The sequence below is a fragment of the Clytia hemisphaerica genome, unplaced genomic scaffold (genome assembly GCF_902728285.1).
Source record: "Clytia hemisphaerica strain Z4C2 unplaced genomic scaffold, Clytia hemisphaerica genome assembly, whole genome shotgun sequence".
NCBI lineage: Eukaryota > Metazoa > Cnidaria > Hydrozoa > Leptothecata > Clytiidae > Clytia > Clytia hemisphaerica.
This window is the reverse complement of record NW_027104101.1, coordinates 761602-784349: the sequence shown is the minus strand read 5'-3', so window position 1 is coordinate 784349 and position 22748 is coordinate 761602. Positions and strand designations below refer to the sequence as shown.

Sequence of the window (22748 nt, the reverse complement as noted above, 5' to 3'; positions counted from 1 at the left end):
GGTGTTGAGGATATTGGACACCAAGAGAGGTCTATAAGATGACATCGATTTTAGGATATACAAAAAGGTGAAGCAAGCATACCTTAAGTGGATAAATTTTGGCATGGATTTAATTTGGCGAATGACCAAAAAGCGATTTTTGGCGGGGATTTAATTTGGCGAATGCTCAATTGTGTAAAATTTAACGGGGATTTAATTTGGTGAGTGGGAAGGCTTTAGTCTCTGGTGAACTACAAAATACGCGGTATTATATTTACTAAGAAATACATATTCTCCATAGAATTTCTATCTTTAAAAAATTTCATTAAATTTGGCGGGGATTTATCTTAGCGAATGGCCGATATTTGGAAAAAATCGCCAAATTCGCCAAATTTAATCCCCGCCAAAATTTATCCACTTAAGGTATGTTTGAAATAGTCTTCAAGATTCAATTTTATGCCTAAATCAAAATGAGAAAATGTGAAAATAGTCCATAAATTAACATCCTCAACACGATTCTGTATAATTATTTTCTGGAAATGCCCATCAACATACAATCCTATTACTTTGTTACGTTTGATTACTATAAAGGCTGATTAAGGATGCAAGCTTAAAATTTTAATAATAAAATAAAATAATATCTTTTATCCTAGGACAGAGAATACTTCAGTTTTATTATGAGCTGGTTGTACACCCGAAGCTTTGTGAAAGCGATTCTCAAAATAACAAACTCCAGTGATAACAAAATAACCCAACATTACAAACATGATCTTCAGTAATTTCCTATCCACAATATTCAACTCGTGAGGAAGAACTTCGAAAAACGTAACATACAAGAAAGTTCCTGTCGCTATTCCTTGAAGAATTCCAGATATAAAAGTTTTGATGACCTTGTCTAGAGATTTTAACAACAACATTCCAAGGCCAACTCCTAATGGAGCCATAGCTGCAAAAATAGCCAAGCAAATCAAAACAACACTTGTTGGGAGATCAGCATCCACTAATTGAACACCAATCGAAAAAGAAATGATACTTTTGTGAATAAGTAGAGCGACCAAAATCTGTAGTAAAACTTGCGTTTTGACCAACAATCCAACAGATAACCCTTCAAACAAAGAATGAAGTGAAATAGCAAATACCATCATGTATAATCGAAAGTTTGATGTACTGACGGATTGCATAGAAGCAAGACTTTTTGTTCTGGTTCTGTGTAATTTTCTTACTCGATGTCGGGTTCCATTATTTGAAACAAAGGAATTATAAGAGCCACTTTGTTCAAATTCTTCTTCAGAATCAGTATAGGAAATTGAATTTCCACTCAAGATGGTGCTTGGACCAATTGCAACTGTTTTCTTATTCTGGTTTATCGGGCCTGCAGATTGCATTATGGTATCATCTGGTGGAGCATCAGGGAGTAATTGATGTGTTTCATCAGGATCATTTTCAAAAACCATATCACTACCAACTTTACCATGACTGTGACCATGGTTGAGGAAATTTGAATTAGAACAACAGCTTTCAACAAGTTGTTCCAAAATCAACATAAAGATAAAACCAAAACCAATGATGAAGTCACCTAATGGAAAATCGGTCTGGATATCAACAAGATCCAAGGCTTCATCCATTTTCTCGCGTACATCTGGAAACAAATCTAGAATGACTGTACTGAAAAATACACCACCAGCAAAACAATTTGATAAACTAATTAATAATTTGCGCATAGATCCATTTTCTTTATTTCTTGTATTTACATCTCGTTGAAGTTTCAATGGTAGAGCACCAAATATCATTGATAGCAAGAAAAGTATGAATGTACCAACTACCTTCACCGCCCACTGCGGGACCCTGTCTAATACAGACATGTTAAGTTTTAATGTTTAGTCTAAAAGTAACAGAAAATATATTATGAATTTGAGATAATCACCACATGATTCAAATATATACTGAAAGGGGTAATTTCTGATTTACGCCTACATGGAAGCGGGAAAAAATACCTGACTAGAGTGATTGCAGTAATAACCCCATGCAATTACAATTATATTCCTGACTATTTAGTTCCTGACAGGATAGCTCTAAAGCTCTAAAACAGCATCTAGTAACATAGGATTCTTCAATGGGAAACTTATAAAGTGCACTCACAATCATCAATTTGTAAGATCTAACAAAATCAATAACAGCACTGTCATCATTTGACAATCAAACAAAGGATTTTCTGTTAAGAACCTTGTAAACATCCCAACAACTCACATGGAATGAACTGCCGCAGCTAAGTTATACCATTTTGGGTGGTTTAAGGATTAAGCCGAGTTGAAAAAAACCACCCTCACAGAACACCTGCCAACTCACGGGTGAGAAGATTTTTAATCAGTCAAACATTTTCTCAAGTAAAGAGTACGGAAAGCAATTCTGATAGTGCTTTATGATAGTGCTGCAGATCATCAGTGGATAGTATTCCGGGGGGGGTCAGTGTACTAGAAGGCGGCATGTATGTGTACTACAAGGTGTTTTTCAAAACTTGACACCCACCCACCCCTGAAGTACACCATACTACATAGAAAAATCCTGAAACCACCCCATACCCCTATTTACTACCGGGTAGTACCTGGAAAACGATCCAAAACCACCCAATACCCTCCATTTACTACCGGGTACTACCTTGAAATAAGGTATCTTAAAGTGGATAAATTTTTGCAATTTTTTTGCGAATTTTTGCGAATTTGGCCATTTTTGCAAAATTTAGTCCACGGGAAAATTTTGAAGGCCTCTGATTCGCGAAAATTAGTCCACGCGAAATTATTTGGAATTTTACAATCGCGAAAATAAAATTTTTGAAGTTTTTTGAAAGCTTTTGAGTGACTTTGTCTGCCTTTGTTCGATTAAAAACACATTTTTTCATTCATATCTTTTCTAGTTACAATTTATATAGTCGCAAAATTAAATAAAGAAGGCCATTTTTGCATAATTTAATCCACTCGAAAATTTTAAAGACCCTTCATTCACGAAAATTTAATCCACGCGAAATCTTTAAATTCTCGTCTCGCGAAAATTAGTCCACGCAAAAATTTATCCACTTAAGGTAGGTAAAAACAGGTGGAATTTCCATAGAATGCACCCCCTGAGCTTAGGGGGGGGGGCTAAACTATTTTTGCTTGATTGGGGGCTGTATTTTTCAAAAAAATACTATACTAGGAGCTAGCTTGCTAGTGGGGGGGCTGAATGGCCCATTCTTGCCTTTGGCATTTCATTGTTGAAAAAAATTGTCATTTTCTGTCACAATTGCTGCAAAAGAGCAATTGCCATTTTTATCTAAAATAACCTAACTGCTTTTGCGTTTTGGTTTGGCTGGCTATTTGGCATCATTTGCCCAAACAGATAAAACTCAATCAAGATGACGAAATTTGTAGTGTGGGCAGAATTTACTTTTATTTTCAGTGGTTTCATTTTCAATTGCAAGCCGACATCTTAGCAACGGGGTGCTTGCCCATAGTTACATAGAAAATTATCCAAATCTCCCATTTCGATTAAAGCAATAAAGAATTAAACTTATTCCATGTTTCACTTTTTTGCACCAATTCTTCAAAACGAAAATATTTAAGATTTTAAGTTCTTCTTTCAGTTTTTGTTCAGTCTTACATTGTTTGTTGACAATAGTTGTTTTGGCGAACACAACAGTCTTTTGAATAACTAATTACTCCACAGCAATTACCTAGATATAAGATAATTTATCATGTTTATATTGGCTGAGAGTACCTAATGTATGTGGAGTAATTCTGAGTACTTAGTTATTCACAAAGACTATCGCATTTGCCAAAACATCTATCTAGCTCTTGCATCAAATTTTCGCTTTTTCTGAAAATTGTAGATGAGAAATAGTCTACACCTTAGCCTTAGGCCAGACGGTACTAATCGAATGTTCGATTGTGATCAAAGTAATCAATAATGATCAATAATAATCGAAGGTGGTCAGTGACCACCTATCGATTTTATCGGTGATCGAATACTCACTCGACTTCAGATTATGGCATTTTCTTCTACCATTTTCGATTTGTTCAATCATTTTGATTACTTTTTGATTACCTGCGATCATATTGAATACCTTCAATTGTATTGAGTACTTTCCAGCCTTCGATTTTATTAAATCTGTTTCCAGTCTGTTCCAGTAGCAGCGCGTCAAAATAATCTGAAACCAAGTTTACTTCGGCCTATTGCGATTCACGCGCAAAAACGACTTTTGTTTTCTCCGACCAATCAGAATGCGCGATATGAGTTACTTGAGGAAACCCAGGGCAAAGGCACACAAAATGGCTGGGAAATAAGGGGGTCAATCTTTATGGAGGGGCTTCTTTTTGTGCTTTGCTTTTAGGTCAGTTTTTATGGTTTTTCTTAAAGTCATATCATAGTAATTGGTTATCGAAAATAGTTCGGACCCCCCACCCCATTTCTTAAGGGGGGATGAAACCTTCCAAAAAAGTGAAGAAGGGGGGATCAGAAATTTTCATTAAAAAAGGGGGGATAGCAAGGAGGGGGGGCTTACATATATTGTAGATTATTTTCCAGCACTGTTATGAAATTTGGTCTGCATGAAAGGAAGTTCTTTATTTTCACTAAAAAGTGGTATTATATTTGCCAGACTTAATTTTTCTTTACTGTTTCCCTTCCCTTTTTACCATAGAAAATCCTTGGGGGATAGGCATTCTTAAAGGTTGAGGGGATGCCAAGAAGGGGGGATCATTTAAGAAGGGGGGATCAGACCCCTTTCCGCATGTCGAAGTAATCAATTGGTTATCGAAGTTGTCAAAGTTATTGAAAGTAATCAATAACAATCAAAGTACTCAAATGGTTATTGAGTCTTTGAAGGGTTGTTAAGAAAGTGATCAAAATACTCACAATTTTTTTGAAATTTTGGTACTCGACATTCGATTGTTGATCAATAAGTGGTTGTTCGATTACTGCGATCATTATCGATTACTTCGATAATCGAATTTATCGTATAGCACCGTCTGGCTTAGGATCACAGATTGCTTAGGGGTCACTCACAAAATCAATTTCAGGTTAGATTAACGTCAATTGATGTTTTTAAAAGCTGACCCATCCATCCACATTTCTAACCTTGTTCACAAAATTCCCGTAATTAATTATCTCCGTAGTATATAGCGACAGAAAGAATGGCAATCTGCAAAAATTCAAGGGCTGTTTGGGCTGTCAAACAAAGAAAAGGCATAAACATCGGGCCGTTTGTTTTAGTTCTCAAAACAGACGAAGCAATCAAACAGAAACATGGCAAGAAGTAATACCGTAAGTTGGTCTAATAACGACATCCCTCGTCTAATTCCGACACCCTTCTTTAGAGAAAGGAATAATATGAAAGCTTGAATCACTGATTGAAAAAGGATTATTCCTCTCTGACCACTAAGCAAAGAAAAACAGTTTCAACCTTTCTATAAATTTCAGCTGATAAAAAGGGTGTCGGAATTAGAGGAGGTGTGTCGACATTAGACCAAGTTACGGTATTTGGCATGGAATGAAAAATTGCTGTTTCTGGATTTGAAAAAAACGTCAACAACCTTTAACCCATCCACCCACTTCGATTTGTGAGTGACCCCTTACAGCCACCTGTCGGGAAAGGCAATGAAAGGCCACAGGTGCCAAAAAGAAAGGCTGTGTGAGATGTGACAATCTTATTGGTGGAAATTAAAAAAACAATCCCCAAAGCAAAGGAGTGCACAAAGAGCAATGGGTGGTTCAAGATATTCTGTTACCCCCTGTGGACGACATGGATTTTCCGTAGCATTTTTACTTTTGAAAAACTTCAGGATTTCCGTAACATTCAAGATTATCTATGGGAAAATCTTTGATTTTCTGATACTGGGCAAGAACAAGGTAATGGTTTTTTTCTGGAACTGCCCAATCAAGTAGAGAAAGAGGCAAGTTGCCAGTTTTGTTTTTTTTTACAAATTTTGATATAACAAACTTCTCACAGGGAAAAGAATCTGACCTAACGAAAAAAATATTGCGTCTGTGCGTTAAAAAGATATGATCAATAATGTACAACATACAAAAATTGCCTGTTTTGTATTTGACTGCCGCCATCCAAAGCAAAACCAGTTAGGGAAACTATCCAGGATCCTGCCATTCTATAAGCCAGCAAAAACTAAATGACACTTTATAAACGCAAGTTTCTTACCATTTTCCATCGAAAACAACCAAAAGCATTGCTACTTCCCAAAGCCGAAGACCAAAACATTTTATCTTCCAAGATTATGGCCGCCCTTTTAGATCTACCTCAAAGATCTTACAAACAGCTCAAAACAACTGTTTTTAGGCTTAACCGAAACCAGGTTAACGGACAATCACAAAAAAAGAGAACTTGAGATTGAAAATTACACTTTTTTTAAGAAAAACAGAGTCAGAGTTAAATCGAAATATGGCAGAGCAAGCGGAGGCGTTGCATTTTATGTGCGTAATGACATTGCACCATTCTTCGAGCCCATTTTCGAATTCTCAAATGGAGTAAATGAAGCATTGATGCTTTTATCAAAAAAATTTAATATCCTTCTCTGTGTTATCTACAGACAACCCAAATCCAGATCACAAATCTGAAGCACCTGAATTACAAGAACTCCTTTCTGCAATGATAGCAAAAATTGATAGTATTACTGATTGTACACCTGACACATACATCCTTGGGGATTTCAACATACCACACACACCTCTTAATGACGAGACTTCAACCCCAACACGAAATTGCAATAAACAGCTTCTGGACGTTTCAAATGTTTTTAAAGCAGACTTGCACATTAATCAACTGATGCACAAATCAACACACCGTGATGGTAATATTTTAGACTTTTTATTCACAAACGCACACTATATTTAACTACACATGCTCACCTACTATCTATTCAGATCATCTTGTTGTAGATGTTACAACACATTTGAATTTTGATAATCAATTCGGAGAAACTGAAGAACGCAACTTAATAAGCAAATTTGACCTCTACAACTTCAAAAGTGATAAAATTGACTGGGAAATTATTAACAAAGAATTAACAGACATTAATTGGTCTCAAGAACTGGACACAAATCTATATGACCCAAATCGTCAATATGCCAACTTCCTTGAAAAATGTCTTCTGATTGTGAAAAAGCATTTGCCAAAGAGAAAACCTCCAAAAACATTTTCAAAGATTCCAAGGGATCGTCATATTCTTATGAGAAAACGTAAAAGACTCTCCAAAAAGAATTTCAAAACCAATAAAACAAATCAGAAACTAATTGACATTGAACTGATGCTACAGCAATCCCACAAAAATGAACGCGATAAAGCAGAGCTGGATGCCTCACTGAAAATCAAAAGCAATCCTAAATACTTCTACTCCTACGCAAAAAGATTCTCAAAAACTAAACCTAAAGTTGGCCCACTGAAAAATCCAACCACCAACAAATTAACATCTGACTCGCAAGAGATGGCAAACATCTTAAAAAGGCAATACTGTTCAGTATTTACCACTCCCAAAACAGACTACAGTTTTCTGAATTCAAATGAGACAAAAGACTCCTCAACCCTTGAGCATCCTCTCATCTTTTGCTGAAGACACAAGATTTATGAAGGCAATATCTTGGGCTGCAGATGTGAGTCTGCTTGAAGATGATCTAGACATTGTCTATGACTGGACATCTATCAACAATATGGAGCTCAATGGAAAAAAGTTTGAACACATTGCATACGGAAAAAATGAACAACTGAAAGTACACTCAGTCTACAAATCAGATGTACAGCAGGTAATCGAAATAAAAAGTGCAGTGAAAGACCTGGGTATCCTACTCTCAAACAACCTGTCATATGAAATGCACATTCAAACGATCACTGACAGAGTCAAGGGTATAAGTGCCTGGATATACAGAACCTTCAAGTCCAGAGATAAATCAGTAATGATCACTCTTTGGAAGACATTGGTACTTCAACATCTGGAATACTGCTCCCAGCTATGGTCTCCTACAAAGAGATCCCTGTTGCAAGAACTGGAGTATCTGCAAAAATCCTTTATAAAAGGGATCCAACTTCCACCCAAATTGAATTATTGGGAGAAGCTCAAACACCTCAATATGTACAGTCTCGAGAGAAGACGCGAAAGATACCAAATTATATATACATGGTGTATAATCGAACAACTGGTGCCAAATTTTAACTATGGTGAAGGGGAAGGCGGTATTTATTCATATACAAACCAACGCCTGGTAAGAAAATGCCACCTCAAACCAGTGAATACAACGAACAAGAACATTTGGAAGAGCTGCCTTTCAGACACCGGCCCAAGACTATTCAATGTGTTACCAAGAAAAATACGTGACATGACCAAATGTTCAAAAAATTCCTTCAAAAAACAACTTGATCAATTTCTCCAAGATGGTCCCGACCAGCCACTGCTCCCTGCCTATCTCCCTTACAGGATGGCTGACTCGAATTCAATTGTTGAAATGGTCAAACACCAGACCCCACGGGTTGAGTGAGCAGAGAATTTGCTGAAACACATCAAAGGTAATCAAAGGTAAGGTATTGTTAAGGCCATCTAAATGGTAATGCCAAAACGCCCAATATGATTTTCCAACAGAAGGCAAGTTAGTTGCCGCGCAAGTTACGTCATGCGCAAGTTACGTCATGCGCAAGTTACGTCATGCACTCCATTGCAGCGCACAACAAACGGTGTTTCAGTGAATATCAAAATTATAAGAATATCTTATGTGCTTAATTCCAGTATATACCGTAAGTTGGTCTAATATCGACATCCCTCGTCTAATTCTGACACCCTTCTTTAGAGACAGGAATAATATGAAAGCTGAATTCACTGATTGAAAAAGGATTATTCCTCTGTGACCACTAAGCCAAGAAAAACAGTTTCAACCTTTCTATCATCAATTTCAGCTGATAAAAGGGTGTCGGAATTAGACGGAATTAGATGAGGAATGTCAACATTAGACAGTTAGTCACACTATTGAATTGAATTGAATATATTTTCGCTGCAACACAGCAGGATAACCCCTTACAAAAAAAAAATAGATTTCTCTAATACAATGGGGAACCTAGAAGAAACTGAAAAATTATTACAGAACTAAAGAAAAAATGAATAAACGATTATCATAATATTAATAGTGACAACAAAGTAATGAATATAAGAAATATTTTTACTTTTATTTGGGGCAAATCTGGGCAAATTGTTTCGCTTACACTTTTGCCACTTTTGCCCTTCTTCCCACTTCTGCCACCATCACGTTGAAACATTTTTAAAAAGTGTGAAAAGTGGCTCCTTCAGCTAACTTGTGCCAGGCAACGTCTAAAACCAAGACCACGTTTCTTTCAATAAAGGCCCGAAACAGTGGTCCTTCTAACAAAAATCCCTCATCCGTCGAAAGGCTACGCGGCCTCACTCTAGGTCTTTACTTTACATTTTCAATCGGTTCAGCTTAAATTATGCCGTCTGCCATCTTGCGAATAAATTTATTCTCTGGTTACGTCCATAAATTATGTAAAAAATGTAAACAAAAAATCGAAATCGAAAGTGAAAAAAGGACTCACAAGTATTTGTTGTTGCTGGTTAAAAAGTTACCACTCAAACACAAACAATCAATTATAATATGATGTCAAAACGTAGACAAATCATCTCAGCTCTTGCTCTAAGTCTATTTGATGACAATGAAATGGAAATATTGCGAGAAGAGCCAAGCACCTCTAAAAAACGAATGGTTATGGCAACTACAGCTGCCTTCTCTGAGATGTTGCCTGGTTGCTGCACCAGAGAAAAATACAGTAAACATAAAGAATTCATACCTTTCATCGATACCTACCACCCGAATACGTTTACAGCAATGTTTAGAATGACAAGATCGACCTTTGACACTTTACTGGGAGCAATTTGCATGGATGAGACATTTTTGAAACAAAATAGTGGAGGTATGTATGTATAGTTATGTATATTGGATGGTATGGATTTTTTTGTGTAAGGGAGAATAATTTTTGTTAATGTCTAAAGCATGCTGATGCTTATTCTAAACCCAATATCTCACTCAGATCCTGAGAAAGTACCACTTTTACACACATTTTGTAGAAACAATTTGGAACCTGGTGGCACTTGGGGCAAAGATGTGAAAAATAGCAGCGAAACAATTTGCCCCTTTTATGACAATTTCTTTGATGAGATTTATCTATAAAGTTCTTCCTGTTACAAAACCCTGGGAAAACACACTAAGTTCACGCACACACAGACACACACACACAAACATTATTCGCCTTCAGCTTTGTATTTGTCTAAATAGAATTTTGTAGCTAAAGATTTTAGTTCATCAGTACCAAGGTTGTGAAAATCAGTGTCAGGATGATTTATTAGTAACTCATTCCATTGTTTTGACGAAAGGCGAGAGAAAGAGTTAAGTCCAAAATTTGTGGTTTTGACCGTTGAAAGTTTTAGTAGTTTAATTAATAGCTTTGCCCCTGGTGCCAGTTTTGTGATCAATTTCATCAAAATTAAGTGTTGATAGGACATCAGATGGAAGATTACCCTGGAGGTATTTTTGAATAAATAAGATATTCATTACTTTCACCTGATCAAAGATTTTGAGTAATTTAAGCTCAGCAAACAGGGGAGTGGCAGAAGTTCTTGGCTCACTAAAGGTCATGAGTCTTAGTGCAGTGTTTTGAAGAGTAAGAATCCTATGTGTGACAGTATTGTCACACAGTCCCCAGAGTTGACTAGCATAGCGAACATGAGAAGCAAAAATTACATGATAAATGTTTAGAAGGATGTGAATTGGAACATAGTGACGAAGTTTGGATATTGCCCCATTTGCCCTTCTCAATGTAGCAGCAACGAAAGAAGTATGAACCTTCCAGTTTAGATGATTGTCAAGGTGAACACCCAAATACTTCACACTCTTATTTGGTGATCGAATTTTCCCGCAAAGCTTAATTCTTGGAATACAGTCCATCTGTCTCCAAGGGGAACGAAAAATAACAAACTCAGTTTTGCTAGCATTCAAAGAAATTTTGTTGGCATTAAGCCAGCTGACTAAAACTCTGAGATCAGCATTAACTCTCCCACAAAGACTCCATACAGTTTTTGAAAAATTTAGTAAATGAGTATCATCAGCAAAATGATATGTTTCAGAGGTTCTTATACAGCGGTGAAGATCGTTTATATACAACAAGAACAGCAGAGGACCCAAGACTGAACCCTGAGGAACTCCATGATTAATAGATTTTAAAAGGGAATTTGAGCCTGCAAGAGAAATATACTGGGAGCGGTTAGTGAGGTAAGATCGGAACCAGTCGTTAACAATGCCTCTGACTCCGTAGTGATCGAGTTTTTCAAGTAAAATTTCGTGATCAACTGTGTCAAAAGCCTTTTGTAGATCGACAAATACACCACAGGCAAACCCACCATTGTCAAGATAGTTTCGGATACGTTCGACAATATTAATGAGTGTATGCTCAGTAGAGTGAGCCTTACGAAAACCAAATTGTTGAGAGTAGATTTGATTATGGTTTTCAAGAAAGTCAGAGAGACATGAATACATCACTTTCTCAAAAAAAATTTCAAAGTTAGATAAAAGTGAAATTGGCCTATAATTAGAGACTTCAAGGGGAGAACCTTTGTGTTTGAAGACAGGCACAACTTTAGATATTTTGAGAGTAGAGGGAAAAATACCACTGAGAAAGGAGTAGTTTATCAGCGCCGATATTGGCACAGAAATATCAAGTCTTAAAAGTTTAAGGATTTTTATAGGAAAACTATGAGGACCACTTGCTTTATATATTGAGAAAGAGCCAATCACCTTCGCAATTTCTTGATAAGTGGTTGGTGCTAGAGGATGGAATGCAGATTTGGATCTTTCATGAAACTGCTGAAGTGATTGTAAGAAGGCGGCATTTTTTCACGAATAGAATCAGCTATAGTAGTGAAAAAATCATTGAAGGAATTGGCTACTTTCTCAGGATCTGATGTCAAAGAGTCACCTGTGATGATTGAAATGGGTGATTCTGAGTTAGCCCTTGTTGAGATTATATCACGAACACCAGACCAGACTTTTCTAGAGTTTTTAGAATGGAAATCAAAATATCTGATGTAGTGGTTTTTTTTACTACGCCTAGTCAAAGTGACTATCATATTTCGATATCTACGATATAATTCATAGAGTCGATCTTTGGACTTCTTAGTTTTAGCCTTAGCGTGTTTTGTCTGGTAGTGGTCACGTTTTTTGATTGACTTCAAAATTCCTGGCGTTATCCATGGTTTTGTTTTTGATCTAACTTGACGTTTGGTAAGTTTGACTGTGGGTAGATGTCTCTCCACAAGTACTTTCATTTTGTCATTAAAAATATTGAAACAGGAGTCTGGATTATGACCAAATCTCAAAAAAAGGGTGTCCCAATCAACTTCAAGAAAATCCAGAATAAATTCTTCTCGGTTGAAACGAGACCAGTCTTGCTGAAAAAAAGTATTATCTTCACCGGAAAAACTTACTTTCAAATGATGGAAAGAGACAAAACTGGGGAGATGATCTGATATGGAAAAGCATATGTTGCCAGATACAGTTCTATTATCAGATGGGCTAGAAATAATATTATCAATGAGAGTCCTTGAGTCCTCATTTATTCTTGTTGGTAAAAGGATCTGTGGAAGTATAAGATTAGAATCGAGGATATCCATGAAGGACATTATTTCTGAATCATCCTCGCATTTTAAAAGATTAAGATTGAAGTCTCCAAGAAGGAGGAGTTGCTTTTCTCAGAAGAAATTTTACTTAGCAAAGGTTTTAGAAAATCTTGATTGAAGCCAACCATTTTTGGATGTCGATATATAGTACCAACAAGGAAATTAAGCTTTCAGAAAAAACAACATCAGTCATCTACAGGATACATTTCAACAACATGGATGAGAGTTACCTGAATCAAGTTCGCAAGACAATATTAATTAAAACTTGAAAGTTGAGGAAACAAAATAAAACGTGCAGCAGCCGAAATCAACCAACCAAAATTTGTCAATTCAATTCCCGAGACAGCGCTTCGATTTTTAAGGCCTTGTTTATACGCTAAAGTAAAAACAATTCGCACATGTAAATGGGTCATTGTTTGAGGTCCGACAAAATTTCCGGGAGATAGCCTATCTGGCGGTGCGCGGATCTAGGTGGGTTCCGCCTCCCCCGTTGATCTTTTTCTTGGGAAGTCGATCTTCAAATTAGTTTTCAAGGTTGGCTTGGTTCAAATTTTTTCATCTATGTCTCAAATTTTAGGCAATTTCTCAAAGTTTTTGAAAATGTTAATTTTTCATGAATCCCTTTAGCAGTTCAGTTAGTCACACTAGGAAATCTAGCTTTCAGAAAAAACAACATCAGTCATCTACAGGATGTATTTGCACAACAAGGATGAGAGTTACCTTAATCAAGTTCGCAAGACAATTAATTAATACTTGAAAGTTTGAAACAAAATAAAACGTGCAGCAGCCAAAATCAACCAACCAAAATTTCTCATTCAATTCCCGAGACAGCGCTTCGATTTTTAAGTCCTTGTTTATACACTAAAGTAAAAATAATTCCGCACATGTAAATGGGTCATTGTTTGAGGTCCGGCAAAATTTCCGGGAAACAGCCTATCCGGTGGTGCGCAGTTCTAGGTGGGTTCTGCCTCCCCCGTAGATCTTTTTCTTGGGAAGTTGATCTTCAAATTAGTTTTCAAGGTTGGCTTGGCTCAAATTTTTTTATCTATGGCTCAAATTTTAGGCAATTTCTCAAAGTTTTTGAAAATGTAAATTTCAGTAAAAAGCGCCGGGTTATTTTTTCATGAATCCCTTTAGAAGTTTTGCGGCGCATTTTTTTGCTTGAGAGTCAAGTAAACGATATAGCGCTTTCGCAGCATTAATCTTTGATACTCATTTTAGCGGGACGCTAGTGTGACTAACTGTTTAGAAGTTTTGCGGCGCATTTTTTTGCTTGAGAGCCAAGTAAATGATATAGCGCTTTCGCAGCATTAATCTTTGATACGCATTTTGGCGGGAAGCTAGTGTGATTAACTGTTAGACCAAGTTACAGGTAAAATGTGAGGAATTTTACTCACGGCAGACATCCTCATCCTACTTTTTGACCCGCATTTTCAAAATCCGATTAGACGGGGGTTCTGTTATTATCAGTTAGGTAGGGTCAGGGTTGCTAGTAACGGCTTGTCACTGTGCCGGGTGCATACTCGGCGCCTTGGGCCCCGCAGGGTTGCTAGTAACGGCTCGAATTTCAGTCAGGTTAAAAAAGGGGTACTTTTACCCATATTATAATAACATTACCCCCGTCCTTTTTGTCATTCTATAAGTATTTACAAATTTTGTATACTGCTGTGCGTGTGTGGCTCCATGGATAGCGCGCTGGGTTTATGATCAGAGATTCTTTCGTTTGGTGGGTTTGAATCCCGGTCGGGTCGATATTTGGAGAAATTCATAGAAAAGTTAGTAGTAGTCAGAAAACAAGTCTCAGAAGGTCAGAAAATAGAAAAGGAGATAGAGAGATAGGAATTGGAAAGACAGAAGGGGGTATGAGGATGTCTGCCGTGAGTAATGAAAATGAAAAAGGGAAGAAGATGAAATATGCGCCGGATAATTTCTTTTCTAACAGTTCGGTCAATATCATTGCTAAAAAGTTTGAAAAAGTTTTTCCAACACCACAAAAATAAATTTCAGCCAAATTGGCTTTATTTTATATAAAAGCAAAGTGTGCTTATTATATTATACTTACTACCGTGAGAGGTCCTAAAGCCGACAGCCCAGCCTAAAGCCGATGGGGTCTTTCAAAGATACAAACTAAAATAAAAACAAACCTTTCGCTGTGACGCAACGAAGATACCAAAGTGTCAACTAAACTGAGAGATTTGATACATTGAACCAATTGAACCAAATAACAATAATTGCCTCTCATAACAAAACATATTTTTTTATTGCAATATGCACAACGTCATAAATGACAACAGTAGTAACAGCATTATAAAAAGTAACGAGATGTTTTGATTTTCCAAAGCACACGAAAATATAAAAGAGGTCTGTGTACGAGCGTGCTCATTTTGAAACGTTACGTAATCAAGCCTGGTTTCTATTACTTTACACTGGCACTTAGCTTGATTGCGGGGCTAGGACTTTGTGTAAGGATACATATAGACGACGTATATTACATTATATTATATATTACATGATAAGAATACAAATAGACGACGTATATTACAATTATTATGTATTACATGACACCTTGCTCCTATTCTAGTAAAGATAATATATGTCGTCAAATAGTACACTTAAATGAAGAGCTGTCCGATTGCGAGCCTTCCGTAAATAAACATCCGGACTTATAGGTGGTAAAGAGGGCGTTGATAGTTGCCGCCTCATTGATTCAATGTTTGTTATTCAAATTAGTGCTACCGCATCCGCCCTTTTTTCAACTTCGCGCCATTTTTACAATTTAGTCTGTTTGTTTCTTGATGGAAACCAGTCCAAGTTGTTTCATATTTTTCCCGCACAAGTCACTTTTATTACAAAACTGTTATCGTTTTAAACATGAGCAACTGATCCAGAATAAAAGGTAATTATTTTTACAACTCGCACTTTTTAATTACATTAATTGACATCTTGACATTACAGCTATCTTGTTAGATGTTTCGTTTCGAGAGTTCTAGCAATAGTTTATCGTTCAACTTGGAGAGGGAATGTTTGTAAACATAGAATTCTTTTTCATAACAGTTATTTGGGGGGTCGGAATTAGGCTGGGCTGTCGGCTTTAGGACCTCTCACGGTATGTTTGCAACTAGGATTTGTGAATATGGACGGAAACCTTAGGATTAGATGGTCATTTGAACCAAAAACCCTCTTACTGGCAAGACGGAAATGATATATTTATATCTCTCAACTGGACGGATATTATATATAGTTGCAACACTGTGTAGCTACATCGTCTAGGTTAAAAATAGTGAGAAAAGACATGAACTCCATTTTTTAATGAGTGTTGTTATGATTTTTTTTATTGCGGCCGTGTCCAGGAACTCGCCAAATGTTCCTAAAACTAAAACTGCAAACACAAAGAAAGTGGTGGATTGTTAAAATTGATTCCCCTCCTCATGCACACATGCCTCACTATTGACTATTACCTCTATTCTTTGATTTCAGAAAAGACACCAACAGACTCACATGACAAGTAAATATCAAGTACAAAGTTCCCAGCAAGCACACACTGTCAGACAGAGGACAGAGTGATTTTGGAGTGACTTTGTTTTGTCAGTTTATGTCAGTTTGTTGTAAAAATTTTGGAATCTTCCGCTGCAATCCGCCCGCTTCCTTTGTCAAAAAAAGTCTTGTGATTTTTTCCGAAACTAAGCAATCGGAATTAACGGGATAATCGGATTAGAAATTGGCGCTAGTATGCTATATTTCTATTGGACGTTATTGATCTCATAGAACAAAAATTAGCCAATCAAGTTGAGGCAATACTTGCATTCAGCGAGAAGCGTGAATCACGCTTATAAATCATGGCGATATCACTGCAAGGAAGCGCATCTGCCAAAAGTCATACTAATTTTTCTGCAAGAAAACCTGGACTGCAAAAAGAAAAAACCTCATATTATTCATGCAATGATTAAGGATTTTCGTGTTAGTCTGCTCTGCTTTCGAGTTTTGTTACCTCCATGAGTCTATAGTGTAAGTAAAATTTAATACGTCTTTATTTTTTTTTACAATAATCATTGTTTGGTCGACATGTCTAGAAATTCTGCTGTGATTACCCTCTATATATATGCAGTATATAAACAGATATTGTGTCTGGGTCTTTTCAGATAGTTTGATTTTCACAAATTTCAGTTACTTTTGGTGATTTAGCTAAGGTTCTAAGCTAATAGTATTTAAAGATAATTTAAAGATGTATATTATAAGCTTAGTTGCAAATAAACTCCGTCCTCACCTTTTTGCCAAACACTTTTTTCGTGTTATCCCAAACACTGCCACTACTTTTTTTTTTTTTAAGAAACACACTTTTAAGAAACATGAGGCTTAGAATGCCTAAAAACTAAGAAACATCTAAGAAACATGCAATTCGTTTTTTTTAAAGAACCTTAACATAACAGTTAGAAGCACTTGAGAAAGTCAGAAAATCAATATAGAAGATAGGGAAGTACTGTAGATTAGTCTCATCGACATGCGTCCTTTAAGCTTGACAAAGTTTAGAAACATGTAAGAAACATTTAAGGCTCAAAAGGCCGATTTCTTAAGAAACATTGCCAGACGGTGTCAATCGAACAAATCGAACTCCGAATCAATTGAACGCAATCGAATAATTGCAATTCGATTGTCGAACGCAATCGAATCGCAATCGAATATTACCTAGGATTTGCTGTTCGATTGCTTCGATTACGTTGGATTGTATTTGATTACGTTCGATTGATTCAATTATATTCGATTTTATTCGCTTTGGTACGGTACTTAAGCACTCGGCCGGCCGCTAAAAACCCCTAACAGTGTGATTTAATTTAATCAAACTCTTCAAACACAATAAACCTAATCGCACGAAGATTATTCAACAATCGAACATAGTTCAACTATCAATCGAATCAATCTAACCTTACTCAAACGCAATCGAACACAATCGAATATTACCCAGGAATCGGCCGTTCGATTGTGATTCGATTACGTTTGACAATCGAATCGCAATTATTCGATCACGTTCAATTACGTTCGATTGGTTCGATTGCGATTTTTGTTCGAAGTTGTTCGATTGACACCGTCTGGACATTGAGGCTGCTTGGTAAAACTAGTTTCTTAAAAAAAAAAACGTGTAGTTGATAGTTCACAATTATTATATATCGGTTCTTTTTTGCTAGTCTGGGGTAATATTTTTATATTTAGAACAGATCCCCGATTTCCAGTTAAAAGCCAGCTGTAACTCAATCATATGGGAAAAAATCCAAGCCGGAAAGCAATAAAAACTTTGAAACAGATAGCCACAAAGAATAGCTGAAATTTTTTTACGCTGAAAAAATTTGAGAAAGAATTTACTCAGAACAGATTAACTTCAAATTTCTGTTAGAACAGTTGTAAATTTCCAGGTGGAAGGTTTTGCTTAAGAAGACTCTTTTGATTCAGAGTGGTATCTATGCAAGTGAAGGGTACAGGTATGCACTTTCTCTAAGGGTGCCTTTAATAATCAGCATCAAAATTCATAAAAAAGAAATTAGTTTATATCTAAACTACCATTGACAATACCACCAGATGAAAGTAGCTTTCTCAATACCTGTGATTGGAGGATGGTTTACATAGTCAAAAAGGTATATGTAAATTTTTTATGTTTTTGTAGTATTCTTAAAAAAAGCTAAAACGAAAGATGGACATGTATAAAGGTTTAAACCAAGCTGTTCTTGACAAGTATATGGAGTTGGATACAAGAGGGTTGATCCAGTTGAATTATATTTGGATTGACGGGACTGGTGAAACAATGCGCTCCAAAACGAGAACAGTAGATTGGGACCCTGTCAATGTTGATCAACTGCCTATTTGGAATTTTGATGGATCCTCAACTGGCCAAGCTCAAGGTAATTTTTATGGCTCCATCTTCTCAACTTCAGATTTATGTTTGAATTTCAATAAGAGTTTTCACACTGGTTCCTTGGCTTGATTTGTGAAGATTCTTTAACGGATTAAAAGTTTTAGTTTTTGGACCCTTGCCTGGAAGCAAGATTGCTGAAACAAGGGTTAACATATTAAGTAGTCCATAGTGTCCTCCCCCCCCTTTATAAAGGGGGGGGATTCTGATTTTGGCCCTTTTTTAAAGTATGGGGGGAAATTAAAAATTTGAAATTTGCTGGGGGAAAATAAAGAGGGGGGAAAACCATAAATTTAGGAGATTTTGACTGGGGGAACTTCACTGATCTCAAGGTGATCTTGTTGCAAAACCTGTTTAAGCAATAAAATCAGCAAATCTTTTGGGATAACTAACTTTTCAATACAATTTCATTTTTCCAGCACTTTCAAGGCTATTTTTTCAAGCTTTCCAAAATTTCAAACTTGATTTAAGGCATTTTTATGTTAACCATATGGGGGAACCGCAAAATCTTCAAATAGCTGGGGGAATTCAAAAAAGAGGGGGGAACCGAAAAATTTTGAAATATGGTGGGGGAAATAAAAGAGGGGGGAATGGAGAAAAATTTTGATTTTTAGTGGGGGGAACCAACCCAGGAGGACACTATGGTAGTCTTCAAAATAATATGAAGCTGTATAGGTGCTAGCCATAATTGAGTTGAAACAATACAAAGGCTCGGTTCCTGCATCATCAATTTACATATTCATTTTTCCTAATCCTAGTGATTTTTTTCTCTTGTTTTTCTTAGGGAGCAACAGTGATACTTATTTGCATCCTGTAGCCATTTTTGCTGATCCTTTCAGAAGAGGAAAACATAAGCTCATCTTGTGTGAGACATACACTTATGATCATAAACCAACCAAAACTAACAAACGAAAAACATGTCAGTATGTTATGGAACAAGCTAAGGTAGATTTTTTGAATTCACAGAGAATACTCCTTTTTCTTGAGATTTTGAGTGTGAAACTAGCTAAAGCTGAAATACAAAATTATTTGAGATTCTTTGTACATGGGCTTGTCTTTAAATCTGAACTTTATTCCTTTTACACAAATGTTGTCTCTGCAGTATGCCCAATGCAGTTGTTTCTCAATTCAGTAATTTATAGGTCCACTTTGAAGACGAAAAAAAGACTGATTAGTGTTGAAAAACTAAATTTCAAATCAAGATCTGAATTAGAATTTTAATTTTGGATGAATGTTTTTACTTTAAGGATGAGAAACCTTGGTTTGGTATGGAACAAGAATACACGTTACTGGATCGTGATGGCCACCCCTTAGGTTGGCCAAAACATGGCTACCCTGGTCCCCAAGGACCATACTACTGTTCCGTTGGTACAGGACGTGTTTTTGGTAGAGAAGTAATGGAAGCTCATTACAGAGCTTGTATGTATGCTGGTGTCAAGATATCGGGAGAAAATGCTGAAGTAATGCCAGCCCAGGTAATTATTATTGAAAATATGTTCTAATTACTATTTCTGGAAAGATGCCAGTTTTAACCAAGAGATACTTTCAGAATAAAATACAGTAAGGTTTAATTTGAAAAGTGAACATAACTCCCATGATGAGTAAACCTTGCAATATTTATCAAATTTTCTTTCTTTCAAGGCATTATTTATTTTTAATTTCATTAATGGAAAGATGATAAAAACTGATATAGATCTTCTCGATTTTCTCAGTGGGAGTTTCAAGTTGGACCATGTGAAGGGATTGAGATGGGTGATCATTTATGGGTGGCTCGATATCTCTTGGAACGTGTGTCAGAAGATTTTGGTATCAGAGTTTCATTGGATCCTAAACCAATGCCAGGTGATTGGAATGGTGCCGGATGCCATTGTAATTACAGGTGGGTAAAAATAAATTGATACTAAAAGACCATTTGGCTTTGCATGGTCTAAATAAGCAAGTAATAAAGAATTACAGACCCAACAAAGTATTAACAAAGAGTCTACTTACATGAAACATCTTCAAACTTATATTCACACGTAACCTTGTCTCTGCTTTGATACGATTCTTTTAATTCTGCTTTTCTCACTCATTGAGCAATAGTTTGATGATTTGACTTGCAAACGACTTGATTTGTTGATTGTAAACGATACCAATGTTCATTTTCTCTGCTCTAGCACCGAAGAAATGAGGAAAGAAGGTGGCATTACTCATATTTACACTGCAATTGAAAAGTTGGGGAAAAGACATGATTACCATATCGAAATGTACGATCCTCGCGGTGGACTTGATAATCGAAGACGTCTAACAGGCATGTATTATAACTTCATAATCATGTGTTTAATCTGTCATTCTTTATCGTTAGTATCAAAGTTTTACCTTATTACACGAATATAAGTATGAAAATATTTAACGGCCTTGAAATTAACACGTCAAAAATTTACGCGAATTTTATTGCTTTTTCAAGGCCACAATGGCTGGTTTTAAACAAGGGGATTTTTATTAACACGAAATTTTTCAATTCGTGTTAATAAAATGACTCGTAATATTCGTGGTAGTCTAAAATAATATCACTTGTTTAAACAAAAAGTATTATGACGTATAAGTATTATTGACTGGAAACATGTTACCAAATAAGGAAACTGAGATTAAAAATTGGAAAATGAAATATACTATACCTAGTGTGGGAGAATAAAATCAACCGACAATTTTGTTGCAGCGCTTTATCTACACCTATGTTCAATACTATCTGTTCGTTCTATAGGACGTCATGAGACTTCATCTATCCATGATTTTTCACATGGTGTGGCTCACAGAGGGAGCAGTATTCGCGTGCCTCGCCAGTGTGCTGAAGATGGATATGGGTACTTTGAAGATCGAAGACCATCCTCTAATTGTGATCCATATTCAGTCACTGAGGCGCTAGTACGTACTACAATCTTAAATGAGGCCGATGCTTCGTCCGAAGGGAAAGCAGCTACTGCAACGAAATGAGTAAAGGTTTGATATAATTATGAATTTAGGTAAGTAGATAGATGTCTTTACAATTTGTGGTGTGTACATTTTTAGTTATTTATACTTTGGCATGTATTTAGAGGTATTGCCTAAACGTTTCTGTTTTTTATTTATTTGCATTTAATTTATTGGAACAAAATATTTGTACATTTTTATTTCATTTCCAATGTTTCTTTTTTTATATTATTATATAATGCAGAAAAATATTATTGAAAGAATTAACTATAGAGACAAGGTGATATGTTTCTGATATTCCATTTGCGGGTTTGCAACAACCATCGCTCGAAAGAAGAAGAAGTGGGTATTCTTGCATTATTGTGAACTTCGTTATACCGATTAGTCTATAGCTAAGCTGTTTTTCTTCGGAGGAACTCGGGTAACTTAATGCATGTCCCAGAATTGCATTAATTTTTCCGCCCCAGTTCCAGTCCCTAAACCATAACAAACTATACATTTATTGAAGCGTATTTGGATGTAGAATACCGTATTCGGTGTAACTTAAATTCTTTCTCAGTATAATTAGAGATATCTTAAGAAAACGTGATTATGACGTCATGATTGATGACGTCATAAATACAAAAAGTTGAATATCTTGAGAAATATAAATCAAAACTTTATGAAATTTGGACCAGTGATAAAGTACATTGAGATGTTTCAAAAAGTTTTAAAAGTATTTCCCAAAATTAATGACGTCAGCAGAAATTGCAAGAATTCGAATTTTTGCGATAAAATGCTGACATCAGCAAACTTTCGAATTTTTAAAAAAGAATTCTCCTCCTCTTGATGAGTTCTATCATTGGTCTAAATTTCATAAAGCTTTGAGTATTAGTTCTTGAGATATTCAACTTTTTAAAATTATGACGTCATAAATAATGACGTCATAATCACGTTTTCTTAAAAAAAACTCAAATTCTGCTGAGAAAGAATTTAAGTTACACCAAATACGGTATTCTACATCCAAATACGCTTCCAAAAATGTATAGTTTGTTATGGTTTAGGGACTGGAACTGGGGCGGAAAAATTAATGCATTTTTGGGACATGCATTAAGTTACCCGAGAAGAAATTTTGATGAGGATTAAATATGAAGGATGGTTTAAAGGAATTAATTTGCTAAGTATTTAATTTGGCGGTCGCAGAATTATTTTTGGCCAAAATCGTTGTTAAATAG

General features: G+C 36.0%; 2 protein-coding genes across 2 annotated transcripts; one reads left to right on the top strand and one right to left on the bottom strand.

The window, feature by feature from the left end:
• Window positions 1-340: 340 nt before the first annotated feature.
• On the bottom strand, window positions 341-1861 carry LOC136813019 (zinc transporter ZIP1-like). The gene has a single exon (XM_067069529.1). It carries the CDS (start codon window positions 1839-1841, stop codon window positions 624-626), a length of 1218 nt encoding a protein of 405 aa, XP_066925630.1. The 5' UTR covers window positions 1842-1861; the 3' UTR covers window positions 341-623.
• A 16457-nt stretch (window positions 1862-18318) lies between these two features.
• Window positions 18319-21818, top strand: LOC136813020 (glutamine synthetase-like). The gene is made up of 6 exons (XM_067069530.1): window positions 18319-18574; window positions 19370-19530; window positions 19833-20060; window positions 20298-20464; window positions 20742-20875; window positions 21329-21818. The coding sequence occupies exons 1-6, from the start codon at window positions 18367-18369 to the stop codon at window positions 21556-21558; spliced, it is 1128 nt and encodes a 375-aa protein (XP_066925631.1). The 5' UTR covers window positions 18319-18366; the 3' UTR covers window positions 21559-21818.
• The last annotated feature ends 930 nt before the right edge of the window (window positions 21819-22748 follow it).

Bases quoted from the DNA above. Each gene is read 5' to 3' on its own strand.
- LOC136813019 (XM_067069529.1), bottom strand. From the start codon at position 1,841: ATGTCTGTATTAGACAGGGTCCCGCAGTGGGCGGTGAAGGTAGTTGGT.
- LOC136813020 (XM_067069530.1), top strand. From the start codon at position 18,367: ATGGACATGTATAAAGGTTTAAACCAAGCTGTTCTTGACAAGTATATG. The intron at 20,061-20,297 runs GTAATTATTATT...CGATTTTCTCAG, and splicing joins CTGAAGTAATGCCAGCCCAG to TGGGAGTTTCAAGTTGGACC. The intron at 20,465-20,741 runs GTGGGTAAAAAT...TCTCTGCTCTAG, and splicing joins GGATGCCATTGTAATTACAG to CACCGAAGAAATGAGGAAAG.